General features: G+C 32.4%; 1 protein-coding gene across 1 annotated transcript in view; it reads right to left on the bottom strand.

Moving 5' to 3' along the window:
- Positions 1-16635, bottom strand: part of ELP4 (elongator acetyltransferase complex subunit 4) — a 242469-nt gene that overhangs the window by 105116 nt on the left and 120718 nt on the right. The window contains exon 9 of the mRNA XM_032413876.1: positions 16050-16156. Within this exon, the coding sequence (XP_032269767.1) occupies positions 16050-16156 (107 nt within the window). The remainder of the gene's footprint in view (positions 1-16049; positions 16157-16635) is intronic.

Here is a 16635-nt window from a genome sequence, read left to right as displayed (position 1 = left end):
ACCCTTCTTAAAAACATTTTTTGTAATATGAAAATTTACTGAGATGGTTCAAGAACTGGTAAATTCTGGTAGAAGTCAAAATACTAATAGAAAATCTTTGATTTTTGACAATTGTGGTATATAGATAAGAGAACATTTTAGAAAGCACAAATTTTTTTTTAATGACCATGATTTTTAACTTCATGGTGAAGCTAACCTATAGATAGCACTTGCAATGGCGGAAAATGTTCACCAAACATTTTTGGGTAAAAAAAAATATTTGTAGTATAAAAGCAATCCTTATGAAAATTGGAAAAATTAGAGAGAGAAAGAGAAATATCTCCCTTCTGCTACAGGCATAGTTTAAGTCTTGTTTCACAAATAAAAGGACCCTCCCTAGCATATGGAGTAGTTGCCATGTCCTCCCAGGGATGGTCTGTAGCTATGTTCACCTCAGGCTCATCAAGAAGAGGTGAACTGTCAAATATAATTTCAGTCATAGGGTGGTTAGGTTGAGACAGATTAGTGGTATGCAATCATGATAGATAGTTTATCCTAGTTCCAAAATGCCGCTTGGGAAATCTTGAACTCCAATGAACAGAGACTCAGTCAATATTAGTGTCAAAAAGGTATACAGAGACAAAATTTGGTTGGCAGCACGAAAGATGAAGCAAGGCGAAAAAGTGACCAATTGCACGTTCAAAATCGAAATTGAGAGGCATATTACAGTTTGGAAACACTTTAAATATCAGAAGAGTCATACATTATTAATTGTTCATTGATTAATATTTAAAACATGTTCCTCTAAAGTAATGTATTTTTAGAAAGACAATATAAATGACATGTATTTTCTTATTTCAAAATCTTTATTCTCACTGAGATGCAGAATAAAGAGGCCCATCTTAGATATAGGATTAAGACAGTAAGATACTTTAAAAAAAAATATGTAATTTTTACTCTCTTTCCTTCAGTTGAAAATTCTAAGAGACCAGACTTTTTAAAAGAAACATTGGTTTTGTGGAAATATAGTAACATTTAAGTGTTACATAATTTGATGACTTCCTTAGGAAGAAATCAGGATATAGTAAGGGTATAAACTTAGAATGTGGAAGAACTTAATCTAAAGAACCTTCCAAATATTTTCTAAACACTGGAGAATATACATTTATAAATTGTAAAATACATTATTCTATCAGCAACCACAAACTTTGGTATCTTTAAATCAACCCCCCCAACCCAACTGAATTTCCACAAAAAGAGTGTCCTCAAGTGTCACTGCCTGAAGTGATATGCTCTGACAAATCTAACAGCTCTTTCTGTGTCATTCCTAATGCACTTGTCACTCAGTATTATCCATCCTCATTAATGACAATGGGAAAGTTTATCTTGGGAACACGTTTTAAATCATCTCCTCTTTACAATGGGACCATGAAATCTCTTACAAAACATGAGGCGGGAACTCCTCTGACAACAAAACCCCTTCCTGGCAGCTTTATTCTTAATTCCTGTTCAAGGAGTAATCTGTTTATTATAAAATCATACAGAACAATATATTAAACAGAATTTGAAACAAGAATAGCTAGTGTGATTTTCAAGCTTACAAGTATTTTTACAACATTTTTATTAGGCTGAAAACACTAAGTTGAGTCCTTTTTGTAGTGCAATCTTCTTTTCTAGTCTACGTTATAAACACCTTTGAGAAGGACTGGTTTTATCTAATTTTAAAACAATTTACAAAGGCCAAAGACATTAATCTTTATATAATTATTTTAAAAATAACCATAGGCATTAAATTAAGTAAAAGCAATTTTGAGTAAAACTGTCCTCACATGTTTAAATTTTCTAATTAAAATGGCAAAAGATTCCAACTCAAGTCTCATACAGCTTAAAAATACTCTGACCAGCCCCCAAATTACTTTTAATAATATATTTATATTTTAAGCTTTAATGTGGTCTTATTTCCCTGCCTAAGAAATTCCTACAGTTTAAAAAAAATGAAGTGAAAAATAAGCAAGTCTTCTTGATCCATAGCGGCCACTTAAGCCTTCTGTTTTAATTTGGCTATCAATTACATCACTAGGTAGTGTGGATAATGAGCAGCTAATCTTTCTTTGGTATACTTCTCCTGATAAAATCAAAACTTGTTAGAAATATATCCTTATGCTTCTTATTATGCAGTCATCAAAAGTTTAATGCTACATTTTGATTAATTTACTTATGGTGAAATAATCTTAAATGGATTATAATAAAGTTGAAAAATCACATTTAGTGTTGCTTTTCTCACTTTTAGTCATCTGAAGCTCATTTGTGAACTCAAACATGCTAAAAACAAAAATACTGATTTTTTTTTTTTTTTTTAAAGATTTTATTTATTTATTTGACACAGAGAGAGAGAGAGGAATCACAAGCAGGCAGAGTGGCAGGGAGCGGCAGAGGGAGAAGCAGGCTTCCCGTGGAGCAGGGAGCCCGATGTGGGACTCGATCCCAGGACTCTGGGATCGTGACCTGAGCCGAAGGCAGACGCTTAACGACTGAGCCACCCAGGCGCCCCGAAAAATACTCATTTTTAATATTTAAATTCCATGGACCTGTAATTCATGAAGGCTTTTTAACCTCAGAATTCAAGTCTATTACTTTAATATTTCTAATTAACACCTTATTTAAAAAAAAAAAAGAAAAAAGTTCCTTTAAAGGATGTTCTAAAGATTCTATGTGCTTCATGTTTAAAATTTCAAGTTAAATGTACAATAAATAGCATAAAATGGTTAATTTAATTTATAATGTTTTATAAAATACAAAATCTAAGGAAAAATAAGAAGATATACACATAAATTTTAATTGTTTCTCATATATTAGGTGTTTATTAAGAATCCAGTTATAGTATATAAAATAGCAATTAATGTGTGGCTTCAGAAAGTAGTTAGTACTAATGTAATGGGTGGGAAGTTGCTTTAGCATCTGAAAGAATTTTCTAGCAACTGTAGTTGGTAGAGACTGAAATGGGGTGCCTCTAAGAAAGTGGGTTCCTCATGAAGACAGAAAGGCTGGGTGAGAAAATATGTGCATACAATAAGAAGCTGTCTTTGAAGCACTTTAAGCTCCCTTCTGATTTTAGCACTTTAAGAAATCTAGGTATTTTCTCAAAGAGACACACCTGCATTTATTAGTTCAGAAAGTGCAAATTCCATATCAAGTGATTATATGAATTTATTATTACTCAAAGCTTAATTTTAAGATGATCAGTCATATCCTCTAATTGACAATTCTTCCAGTGGATTTTCTTTAAAGCATGTAGTCTTCTAAAGTAGCGGTTCTTATTTATAGCAAACGTTCTCTGTAAATGACCAGATAGTAAATATTTTTTGGCCTTGCGTGCCAAAGATATCAATTCAGTGATGTAGTATGAAAGCAGCCATAGACAATTCATAAACAAATAGGTCTGGCTGTGTTCCAATCAAAGTTTATTTAAAAAAACAGTGAGGCTGGATTTGCCCCATAGGTCATAGTCTATGAACTTCATGCTTTAAAGTATCAGAGGCAAAGCTGGTTTAGTATTGTCTTTTACTTACCTATTTTTACATGAACTAAACCATAAGAATCTTTCCAATAAAATGATTGGAATGTTATAATATTTGAATGCTAAAGCAAAGAAATGACGACTCCTTATGGCACTAGGAAGAGTTGATCACACTTCCAAAATATCTTTACATGTACTCTTTCTGTTTCTTGAGTAAATTACATATTAAGTCAATAGGACCCATGAAGGAAATGCATTCAGCTATAAATTATGCACTGTAAAGCTTTTCTTCTGAATATAATTGTCCTTAAATTTCTATCTGGGCCAGAATGGTTTCCCAGGAGGAAATTCTTAAGAAGCCAAACTAAAGAATTAGATTGGGACTTGTCGGCCCCATGTGCATAAAGAGGTCAGTGGGATGATTCTTCAATAATGATAGTTCTGATGATTTGTTAATACAGAAGTGATATTAGTTGCTTTATTACCGATGTACATTTAAATCTGAACTTAACCAAAATGTTGTGTTTATTGTTCCACTGTACATAATTATTTCATGCTTAACTCCTGAGTCTCACAAATCTTTTGTAATATTTTTCTGTTAAAAGCCAGGAAACCATATAGGCAATAAAATCCACTCTATTGGCCCAAGAAGACCAGGCATATTAACAGGCAATTACTGGGTGGGTCAAAGGGGATTAGAAGGTATAGGTACTTTAAACCCAAGAATCAGAACTGATTCCTGTCAGGTCTGGGGGACTTTTTACAAATTTGGAAAATTTATTATAATATCTTTTAAGACGAAGCATTCAAAATAATTTTCAAGGGGCAATAAAATGACAGTGAGTAATGATTCAAATAGAATACCAATCACTTTTTGGTAGCTAAAAATTATATATTTCCTCACTTTCTATCTGATATTTCTGAAGAGTACAGCTCAACTTCATTTCAGCAGTAACGGTTCATTATATTATTAGCTGATTTTGAAATAATTTTTTGCTGAAGTATGACTGACACACAATATCCTATTAGTTTCAGATGTACTGAAACTATCATTGTGATTCAATATTTTTATACATTATGAAATTATCCCCATGATAACTCTAGTTACCATCTGTCACCATACAAAGTTATTATGATATTGGTGACTATGTTCCTTTGCTGTACATTATATCCCCATGACTTATTTATTTTTATAACTGGAAGTCTGTACCTCTTAATCCCCTTCACCTACTTCTCCTGCTCCCCCAGCCCTCTCCTGTCTGATAACCAACAGTTTGTTTCTTGTATCTATGAGTCTATGTTTTGTTTTGTTTGTTCATTTGTTTTGTTTTTTAGATTCCACATATAAGTGAAATCCTATGGTATTTGACTTTCTCTCACTTATGTCATTAACATAATACCTTACAGATCCATCCATATTGTTGCAAATGGATCAGCTGCTATTTTTGAAGGTTATTTTACTTATTTAAAACCTTAGAAATAGATTAACCATTTATGAAAACTGTATTAGCAGTATCAGACTATTACATATAGTCTGAAATGGTGAGATTTTATAGTTATACTAATATGTTTTGAGCACTGTCAAGAGGACATTCATTCATTCATTCATTCAATATTTTTCGAGCACATACATGATCAGGTACTGAACTAGGAAGAGAGGATACGATGATGAATAAAACAGACATAAGTTTAAAAGCATTTATACACCTAAATGAAACACATTTTCCCAAAGCTTCGATATTTTATAAAAGAGGCTTAAGCATGATCACGATGTTTTCACTATGCTAAAGAAGTATGGCAGCAAAGCCAAACAAAACACTGAAGAGTGGATATTCAAGAGCTAAACAATGAGCAGAGATTACTTGGATCAGGGATATCCTTGGCTGCTTACATCATGATTGGCCTTAATGACTGGCCTTAGTATTTTTCTATAAAAATCAGTCCTACAGGTTTTTGAAGGGTAATTTATCATTATTCATTTGATTCATGACTCAAATCCATTGTTAAATTACTTTTGTTTGACCCAGATTTGATTTGGCATTGGCTACAAATTTAAATTTTTTATAGCACCCAGCAACCCCCCAAATAATTAGGGGTGTATAGTTGTGTATCTGAATGGCCAAATTCAGAGGGAAGAATATAGAAAATGCTGGATAAATTTATTTCATTAGTATATTTTTACTAATTTGATTTTGAGAACAAAAAATAACTTACACCTCAGATATATATATGTGTGTGTGTGTGTGTGTGTGTGTGTGTGTATGTATGTGTGTATACATAAAACAAAATCTAAATGCATTAAAATTACTGTAAAGTACAAAATATTTTAATCATTAGTTTCACTTTCATCCTAAAATCTTAATTTATTGAAAAATCAGGTGAGTGAATTCATTCAGCACAGATCATTACTAATACTTTATCTGCACCACCATTTGTTTCCCTCAGAGCATTGGAAAGGCTGTGAGAAATAATGAAAATAAATCACTGTCTAGTTTGATTACTTTTTCATACCTATCCCTTACAAATTTTGAACTTCAATACCGAAAAAATGGGGTATATACATCTTAGCCATTTCGAAACATGCTAGTTTTATGGTAAAGAACATTTAAACACTACCATTGTGCTATGCTTTTCTATATCTGGACATGATCCATGGATTTAAACAACTGTGTGAATATGTGTATGAGTAGTTTTCCTTAAAAACTTTCCTTAAAAACTTAAAAAAAAACCTTAAAAAACATTATTTTAGTAATATTCTATAATTATATCAAGAATATAGCACTAGTGCATTTGGTTTTGCTCAACATTTTAGCAATTTGTTTGTGAAAATATTAATAAAATAGTATTGTATTAGCTTTTCCCTTTGCCCACTGAATACAAGATAAGTTGACCCATTTATTTACAGGCTCAACAAGGGCAATCCATTTCATGCTATAGCACTGACCCTTAACAAAGATCTTGTAAATGAGTAGCCTATTACAATATGTACAAGTGACCTTTAATTGCACCAAGAGGCTTTTTGTTACAAGGGTTTTCAATGCTACACCATAGCTACAGTATAAGCTGGTAAAATATTTCTTAGGTTGTTGGGCAGATATATCAACAACCCTTCTCCCTATCAAAATATATATACAAAAAAAGTTTGAGGCATTTAACTAAGTCTACATTATAATAATGCCTTTTAAACGACTCTTGATCAGAAGGATAAGCTGTTTTTCCAACCATGGAAGAATTAAATATTTAGAACTTGCATAAACAATTCATTAAGTCATTAAAAATGTAATAAAATTCAACTTCGTTTTTAATAAAATAGCCTTTGGAAACAAAAATAGTTATTTCAAACCTGGTACTAGGTTCATTTTATAACAGAAAATTTTAATCTTAGTAAAAGACACCTCTTCTCTGGAACTTTTACATCTTTGAAATGTTTAGGGAATAATTACATATCCAACAAAACATACCCAAATACTCAAATACATTCCAAAAGTTATTTATATTAAGTAAAGGTATTTAGAGCAAAATTTCAATGAAGTATGGTCGGATATTACCACTGATTTACTCAGAAATTTCTGAATGAGTGCAATATATTTTTGACAGTCTTACAAAAACCTGAAACCAAATACTCAATTTCATTAAACCATTCATATTAAGTATCTTATTTCTGGAAGGCTCATGCCAAAATGATTTAGTCTGAGTCTCTACAACAATGGTGGGTTGACGTGACAGCACCTGACAAAACAGTTCAGTGAACTTCACTCTACCAGATACAAAGAACCTGAACTGGCTACTATGAAATGTCCACTGTGGCATGGAGTTATGACAGTAATAACTCTGATGAAACTTTAATTTCTACTTAAGTAAGAGAACTGCTTTACTAGCTTTGTGGCTAAAGGCATTTCCATTACACCTCAGTTTCTCTTAGTCTCTTAAAAGTTTTATCTTCTAAAAACTAATAATTTATATTAATCTCATATTTCCTTAATGAGGAACATTTCTTATACTAAACTGCAGAAACTTTTTTACTAATATTGATCAATAAAAAAGGAAAATATTTCACAATCATAAGATTTATTGCCTAATTTTGCTTAAAGATGGTATTTGAAGGACTTCCAATAAATGAAACATTTGCAACAGAAAAAGAAATAGGTATTAATATGAATGGATCAAACCTTCGTTAGAACAAGTTATGATAAAAAAGGAGGCAAAAAAAAATTTTAAAAACTGAATTTGGTATCTTATTACCTTATAAAACGTATATGCCTTATCTCACAAGATAATTTTTGATGCTTCAAAGATGATATAGGTAAAATAATTTAGAAAAATATAAAAACATGGTAACTATGAGCAAATTAATATTTGCAAAAATATCTGAATGTTGAATGTAAGTGAATATAATAATACACTGTAATTAAATTTTAATAGTTTTGAACCATATCAAAATAGTGAACCAAGCAAGGGAACCCTGTTTCTTTGTATAGAATATTTTCCCCACATTACATAGCTAAGATCTAGAAATCCTACAGAAGTGGTTAGTGTTTTTGGGAATGGCTTTATAGTTTTTGCAAATTAATTTTTCTATTAAAAAATACCTACCAAATACCAGAAATCAGTAAAAATCGAGGAAAAGAACAATCTTGCAATCCTAATGTTATATAAGGGAGAAGCTATGATTAATCCAATCTGAATTTTATAAGATAGTTTATAAAAATAGAGCAGAAATGCTTACTAGGAACACAAGAATTTTTAACATGAATGTTAGAAGATTATATATCAATGTGTGTGTATATTTTTGAGGTTTGTTCTTGTTTATGTCTCAGGGCAGAGGCTTTCTGGTCATGCACTGAAGATGGGATCGCAGTACCTCTTGTGGTGTGGTGAGTAGCTGTGGTTTAAGAGCCCAGGCTTTGGTCTAAGTGTCATTTCTGTCAGTTATTAACTCTGACTTTGGATAAGTTAGGTTACTTGATCTCTTTGAACTTTAAGTTTCCTCATTTATAAAATGTAGATAATCATGGGATACGGTAGTTGTGAGATCTCTGAGGTAATGGCTATAAAGCACTTGCAATAGTCCTAGGCCCCTGTTAAACACTCAAACTTTTTATTTTTAAATCAGTAATAATTAACAGAGCTCCTGAACATGTTAACTTTCCAGTGTAATTCTGTACATGGAGTTAAAAGATCGGGATTTAATCCTAGCTCTATGACTTTGGGAAGGTTACATAACTCCGTATATTCCCTCACATTAAAATGTGTGTAAAAATGCCAATGGCAAGGGTTCCTGTGAGTATCAAATAAGAGTTAAATATGGTAGTCTATACGGAAGTACCCAACACAATGCTGAGAATGAATGAGATACTCGATACATGTTTTTAAATACACTTATGGTAGACATGAGTTTCTCTAAAAATAGTACTTTAACAATTTAACAAATATTTGTGGAACACCTACCATGTGTGCTTGGGATTTCACCACAAAAAAAGACAGACTATGTCCCTAATCTTGTGATGCTTACAGCAAGTAAGGGAATAATGTTGAAAAATAACAAACTAACTGATAATCAATTGTAGTAATATGTGTTACACTGAGAATTAAAATAGGGTACGTGATAGTAGATAACTGAGCGAATACTTCAGATGGGCCAGTCAGGGATGACCTCACTAAGGAGACTGAGATATTTAACCTGCAATCCAGTGACAAGAAAAAGCCATGAAAGGATGGAGGGATGAACATTCTGGACATTTGCTGTGCAAAGACCTTGAAGAAGGACTAAAGATGTTTTAGGTACAAAAGTATTCCCAAAGTTACCTATATTAATCACAAAGCTCATGGATACCATATTTAGTAAGCTCTATAATGTGTTCTTACTCTTCTAGGCACCTTGGAGGTTATATCAGTAAAATATACGTTCTCACCTTCTAGCTGGTGAAATGGGATAGCCATGATTTGTCATCATTTTTGGTTTTCTGTTTCTCTGTCTTTCTCAGACACTATACATAGCACATTGTGGCAGGAAGTGGTTTAGGGAACACCATATAAACTGGGTGATATCTGCTACAGCAGTTCTACAAATGCTGTAAGAAAATCCTTGAAGTAGTGCAATATAATTTTCCTGGAGCCATACCATAGAATACATACTTGTATGTATTGCTTGTATTGGCAAAATTCAGGAAAGAGGAGAAGAGATTTTTTTTTTTTCTCTCTTTATATCCTTAGACGATGCTGAATCTGTACCATCTGATCTCAAAAGTGAGACTGCTGGACTATAGGTACCACAGAATCTTTAACAGACTCATGGCCTGAAAACTATTTGGCAAGATTCTAAATATTAGACTTTTGCTTTGTGCCACCATCTTGCTATTCAAATATATGCTTTCTTTATATTCCTGACAAAAATGTAGTATGAATTGGTATAAAAATTAGTGCAATGTGAAATATTAGACTCTAAGTTCAATTTATAAAATGGCCATTTTTATACAGAAATTATTCACAGTCAAGGTGTCATAAGATAATTAAAAATACTTCTCAAAGAAACAGGATGCATTTGATATAACAAAGTATAAGCTTAATTATCTCAGGTGTTGATGACAGTACGGAAACTTTAAGACATATAATAGCCAAACATGAATTTACTCTTCCTTGCCAAATGAAGCAATGATGTTCTGCCAGGCCAACTCACAGGAAGCATGTGAGATGAACACAAAAGCAAACGGGCCCTGTGCTGCCTAAGGGAAAGTCAGCAAGATGGCAGCTTCAATCATTCGGAATAATACTAACGCAGCCTTAGGCTTTTCTCAGAATGGAAACATGTCACTATTACTGCAATGTTCCAACAAATCAGAATGCAGAGAAAAGAACACTTATGCAATCACATCGTGGAAGGGCACTTTACTCAACATTTAAGTGGAAAATAATTACAAAGAAATTTCAGAAAAATTGTCAGTGAACATAAATGACTCAGGGAAAAATGTTTTTTTCTTTTAATGCACTTAATAGATTTTTTAAAAGCTTACCACTTAGAAAGAATTTCCTTTTACATTCTCCTTAAGGAATTATTAATGTAAACACTAATTTTTATGAAGTGGTAAGTGAAAAGTTTGGGATTCGGGCTGCCATAAGAAATATTCATTTTCCCCCGATACAGTACCATCACTTTGGAAGTTTGATCAAAGGGGATAAACTTTCCCAACATTTATATAGGAAGTTAAAAAAATACTTCAAATATTTTGGGAACTTACCTAATCAGTATACTTTTAGCATGTGTCTGGTCATGTAGCCATCTTTGGTCAATCATCAAAAAATCAAAGGCAAATTGGCATGACTCAACCCTAACTTTAATACCGCATGATTGTGTCGTGTAAGCTTGTTTTGTGTGAGAGCTGCTGTGGTTTTAGTAGAGAGATTAACAACCGGACCTAAGCTGGCCTCCAAACCTTGCCCTGCTGATGCCTCAAGCTCTTTGAAGTCTGACCATCATACCTGGCAAAACAACAGTGAGAACTAGGATGGTGTCAGATCTAATCAAGTTGTTCGCTGCAGCATAGCTAACTATGGGGTTCACTAATTGGCCCAATTGCGGATTATACCTTTTGCTACAGATTCAAGACAATAATTTAGTTAAATGATGTTTTTTTTTTCCTTATCTCTTCTAATTAAGATTCCAATGTGGGAAGAAATAGGATTAGACAGAGTCTCAAAACTGTGTTCCCCTTAAGGTGGTATGCACTGTTGATAGGCTCGCTATGACATGTGGAATATATAGGAGCACAGTATTACCAACTTCTGGAGAGTCTGTGAAACCTATATGACCCTACTGTATGTCTACCTTATTTAGGAATTAAAAGTGTAAATATGGGGATGGTAATACAATGAATATATTAAGATGTAAACATGTACAAAATGACATTTCCATTGTTAAAGAATGTTAATTTGAATTTATTTTTGACAAATGATTTGATCTATATGAACAGATGCCTATGTTCCACTTTGATTTTCTTTTGCTAACTGCAATATATCTGGGAAGTGAATATTTAAATATTTATGGAGGGCATCATTATCAGAAAAGGTATATCGTGCTACAACTTAATGTTCTTGAGTCAGACATTTATGTTTCCATTATTTCTTTTTAGTGACATAATTGTTAATTGACAAATAAGTTAACCAACTCTCCTCTCTACCTCTAAGTATAGTAAACAGTCACCTTTCTACTTCCCATTTAAAACTGGAAAGGCTATTGATACAAAATGTAGGGAAGTAAGGAAACCTAGGACCAAAGATACCATGCAACTCTACATTGTCCAACATTGTCATAGTGACTACAAGAGTTTATGCTTTTCCAATATGTAAAAATTTCAAATAATTCTGCTGAATCATATCAAGTATATTGTAGTACTATATAAAGCTAACTTATACTGATGGCATATAATATTTTGATCTTAATACTTAAGAATGAATTTTCTAAGTAAGTGCATCAAAAATAGTTGTTACTTAATAGATACTGGTTTATCAATTCTTCTGTGAGAAAAAGTTCTTGATGACTGGAGAGGTACCAGAGTCCTGTGTTCTGAATTAGGGGCAAAGTATTAAAGATAATCTTGAGAAAACTTTATTTTGATTTTCTGGACTCTCAATATTCATTTAATGTGCAAGACCCACATAAATATACTATTTATGATAATTACTATTTTTGGACCAATTAAAGCCTATATAAGTGTTGTTTATCCTTATTTTGAAAATTTGCTGTTATGATATCATCAAATTAAATGAAGCCACATTTCAAATCCTACCAAATCTTACTTGTTTAGGTATTACAATTACATCATAATTACTAATATAAAGAAAAAACTGGTTAATGATGATCCCAGCATTAGAGAAGCAAAAATTACAGAAACTGAAAAAAAAACACAAGTGTAAGTGGTTATTTCAGGTTGGAAGTGAAGCTATGTACCCAAGTTACATTTCTTGTGGAACTTAATGGAGAAAGTAGTGTTTATATGTCACTTGACCAGTGGAGCTTACATAATATTTATAGCTGTATTATTTGAATAATTTTTCAAACTCCATAACTTATCTATATACATATATTTCAGCAAAGATTTTATACCTGCTAAATGTATGACTCTGTTCTTAGTTCTGGGATAGATACGAAGATGAAAAAGACGTAGTTTCTATACATTGAGTCTATTATTATATCTTAGTAAAGCCTTTTGTTACAAAATATTCAATTACTACATAGAAAGTATAAATAAGCCAGTAGAGGGCCTGGTACACAATAAAGGCTTAATAAATCTTACTATGACTGAAAAAAGGTTATGTGGTAAGCCAAGGAATAAGTAGTATGTCGTGGTTAATCAAATATGCTAGAGAGTTTCCATGTACAGTTTACAAGGATTAAAAATTTTCAAAGAATTGGAAAGCTTTTTTTTTTTAACCTGAAACCAGACTGAATCAACCTTAAATTTTCTCTTTTACTTACCCAGAATGCATGCCAGTATTTTAGTGTCATTACTATAGATAGGATTCTGCTATGGTTTTTGTAGAGGGCCTCATTTATAGAGCTTCATAGCTGATGAATACTAGGTATTAGTAAAAATTTACTGTGATTAGATAAATACTTCCACTTGAATATGAATAATACCAATACACAGCCCAAGAAGAAAGAAATATTCTTTTGCCTTTTCCAAATCACTCAAAGAAATTAAAGACTGCTAGTTAGAGCTGCTCTACTTACTAGAGGCCCTTGGTGGCTGTCAGTTAAAAAAAAAAAAAAATTCAGTTTTCATATATAAAAAGAGTATTTAATAAATCAAAGAAAGGGTACCCTAAAAATAGAAATAAGGGTACTTTCTTTTTTTTTTTTTTGCTCCTTGTTTCCAAACATGCCAACCATGTGAGACCATGTGACTGATAGAAAATTCCATCATGTAACAGATCTACCTGTATGGAATCAGAAAACTTATTTCTGCTTTACCTGCTAAACCACCTTTCTCTTCTGAAAGTAAAACACAGATTCAGTGCCTGCTATATTAGGATCTCACACTTTACAGACTAGTATACATCTTATTATCTTTTTTTGGTATCAGTTTTAATAAAAACATTTGTTGTGCATATTAAAACAATGTCACGTCATAATTTCCCCCCAATAAAGGAATCCTCTCATTTCCAATTTCTACAATGTATCACCAAAGACTTGCTATCTGTTGGGTATGCATTTTATAAGGTATAATGCTGTATTTAAATCATTTAGTCTTATGTGAACCACATGATTTTATCTTGTTATAATTATATCTATATATGCTACTATTAGGTTTGTTTCGTTCTTGAATTCCTATTTTTTCTAATCACCAAATTGAATTTTATGGCATGAGTGGATAAATTATTTGGAATGTGTTGCACCTATATTTCTATGTATAAAAAAAAGATGAAGGTTATAAGCCAAAAAGGTAAAGGATTTGATCAACCGTATTAAATATTGACTTTTTAAAAACCAACCATCTATTTGTGTTTTGTTTTCAAATACTGCTTCCAAACCACAGGTGATCAATTATAATTGTTCTCTTAGTTCAGAATGTTGGGAATAGAAAAGGAAATGGAAAAGAAACCTATGTGGTTTATAAAAGATCTCACATCAGCTCCAATGGTAAAGTATAGTTACTTTATTAGAATCCAAGTTTATTCAAAGGAGAGGTCCCACTTGACATTATTTAAGTCCCTTATTTCTATCTCCTCACACCCAAAATAAGACCCAGTGTGTGTGTGCATATATGTGTTGTGTTCTCTGTGTGTGTGTGTGTGAGAGAGAGAGAGAGAGAGAAAGAGAAAGAGAATAAACATGATTCACACTACAGTGCTACTTTTTTCTCTGGGTGCAATATGATTTTCACTAGGGAATCTGCTTGCTTAGATTGTATGATGATAGACAAGATACCTTAGACCTGCTTGTCAGAATACTCATTTGGGAGAAATGTGTTGCACAGAGGAAAAAAAAAAACCCATTTTTCATTAAAAATATAAGTTCAACTTAAAAGAAAATGATGAGGCATGCTTTCCTTGTGACACTAACTTTATGCGTCTAAAATTTTTAAGCAAAATATCGCTTAAAATTGGTAAATAATAATGGTAAATTTCTTAGTATTCTATCAGAAAAACTGAAACAAAGTTTGAACAATTACAGCATTGGGTTCCATTTCAATGGTTTCTTTTGAGAACTAAGGCAAATTAGCTCAAGAATCAGTATTTCTACACTCTCTATCTTTTGGCTTTAAGTGGCTTTTGAAGGGAGTATCCCCAGATGAGAAACTTCTAACACTCCTGCAGAGATGACCTGCTTGAAGAACTGGCTGCCTGATTAACTATTAACTGCTCTCAATAGGATTAGATAATTAAGAACATTGATGACCATTAATTAGGAGGAGGGCACATTAATTTGTCACTGGATAGGGCCCTTACAATGATTTATAGGTTAGTGCTACTTGCAAATGTGAAGGGAAAGAGAAAAAGAGGGAGAACCATGAAGTTACCTTATCAAGTGGCCAGCTAAAGAGGGCAGAGGGTCAAAAAAGGGCCAAAGTGGTCACTTAAGGGTGAAGTCCCAAACACCAAAGCAGTGCCAAGCCACATTGACCATCATTTGGTGATGAAGTTAAAAATATGCTAATTTATTGGTGGCAATTCTCTCTTTTTATGGTTTCAAGCAGTTAAGACAAGTGGCCTGCTTAAGAGCTTTTCATTTGAAAAGAGATTAAACAAAATGGTTTGTCAAGGCTGCTTGGCTGTTTTATGTCTTTGTTAAAAAAATTGCACCGACTATACTGATAACTATCACATCACCCAAAAGCCATCTCTCCCTGGGCATTTATTTCGTTAATAAATACATCAACTCTAATTGCTTAATAGTGCTATGTTCATTTGCTCTTTAGCAAGATTAAGTTGAAATAAATCTTTTGTACCACTACTTTCTGTCACGACTGCTTGCATAAAGGTCACAAAAAAAGTTTTAAGTTTTGTAGAAAATTTACTTAAAGACACTGGTGTAAATTACACTTTGTTTTGTTCAGCATGGAAAGCGGAAAGGTGATTTCACTAATAGTAAAGAAAACTGCTTTTAGAATATAGATAAGGATCCTCTTTTCTTAGCCATACACAATTGTGGGTAGCATTCACATTCCACACACAAATAAGCACAGCTCATTAACATTTAATTAAATATGCTTTTGAAAGCCTTGGAAATACGCATGTCATACTTACCATGTAAGTTTGGAGCTTACTTTGAATAGACGTTTAAAACAAAATCATTTTTTGCTATACTCTAATGATATGCCATTAAAAGAGAAAAAAATAAGATAGTCTAAAAACATTATTTTGTTACACCAAAAGAACTTAAGAATATTAGCAGGAAACGTCTTCCAAGAATTTCATTAAAGTAAAAAAAAAACCATATATATATATATGTATATGTATATATATATATATATATATATATACACACACACATACATACACACATAGACTATTTAACCTCAAGTCCATGAACTAAAATACAAAAATTCTCTCTTACCTCAATGGTGAATAGCTTCCTTTTTAATTTAAAAGCTAAGTCTTTGACATCGGATACATCATAAATCAAGTTATTAAGCCGAGGAATCTGCCGAATATGAATCAAACCTTGTGAAAAGGAAATTAAAAGAAAAAAATTTTTTAAAAACACTGTCTTAGTGCATAAATTAAGAGTCTTACAGCAGAATCCTGTAAATTTACACACAAGCATCCTCCCCTTTTAAAACTGGAGCTTACTACCAGGAGCAATGAAGCAAATGGTGTGATTATACTCAAGTAATCAAGCAGAATAAGATAAACAGAAATCCTTGTGCGAGGAAAACTAATTGCATTTTGGTACAGAAGTACAGATGTAAAGAGGGATCTTAATACTTGTCAAAACTACAGCCGGTTTGTGTGTGATTTTCTCTTGTATTTACAGTAAGCAAATATGGCTATCACCTTGCATGCTGCCCACAGCACCACTGAGTGATCTTTATTTTATTAAATGCACCAGTAAGCAGCCAGCAAAACAAGGCTTATGGGTTACTGATAACCAGTGAAGCACTAATGAAAAGTATTTCATTTTGTACCTTATTAATGACTTG

Source organism: Phoca vitulina, unplaced genomic scaffold, assembly GCF_004348235.1.
Source record: "Phoca vitulina isolate PV1807 unplaced genomic scaffold, GSC_HSeal_1.0 scaffold16, whole genome shotgun sequence".
NCBI classification, from domain to species: Eukaryota; Metazoa; Chordata; class Mammalia; order Carnivora; family Phocidae; genus Phoca; species Phoca vitulina.
The sequence above is the reverse complement of the archived record's forward strand: the minus strand, read 5'-3'. Positions and strand labels throughout refer to the sequence as shown.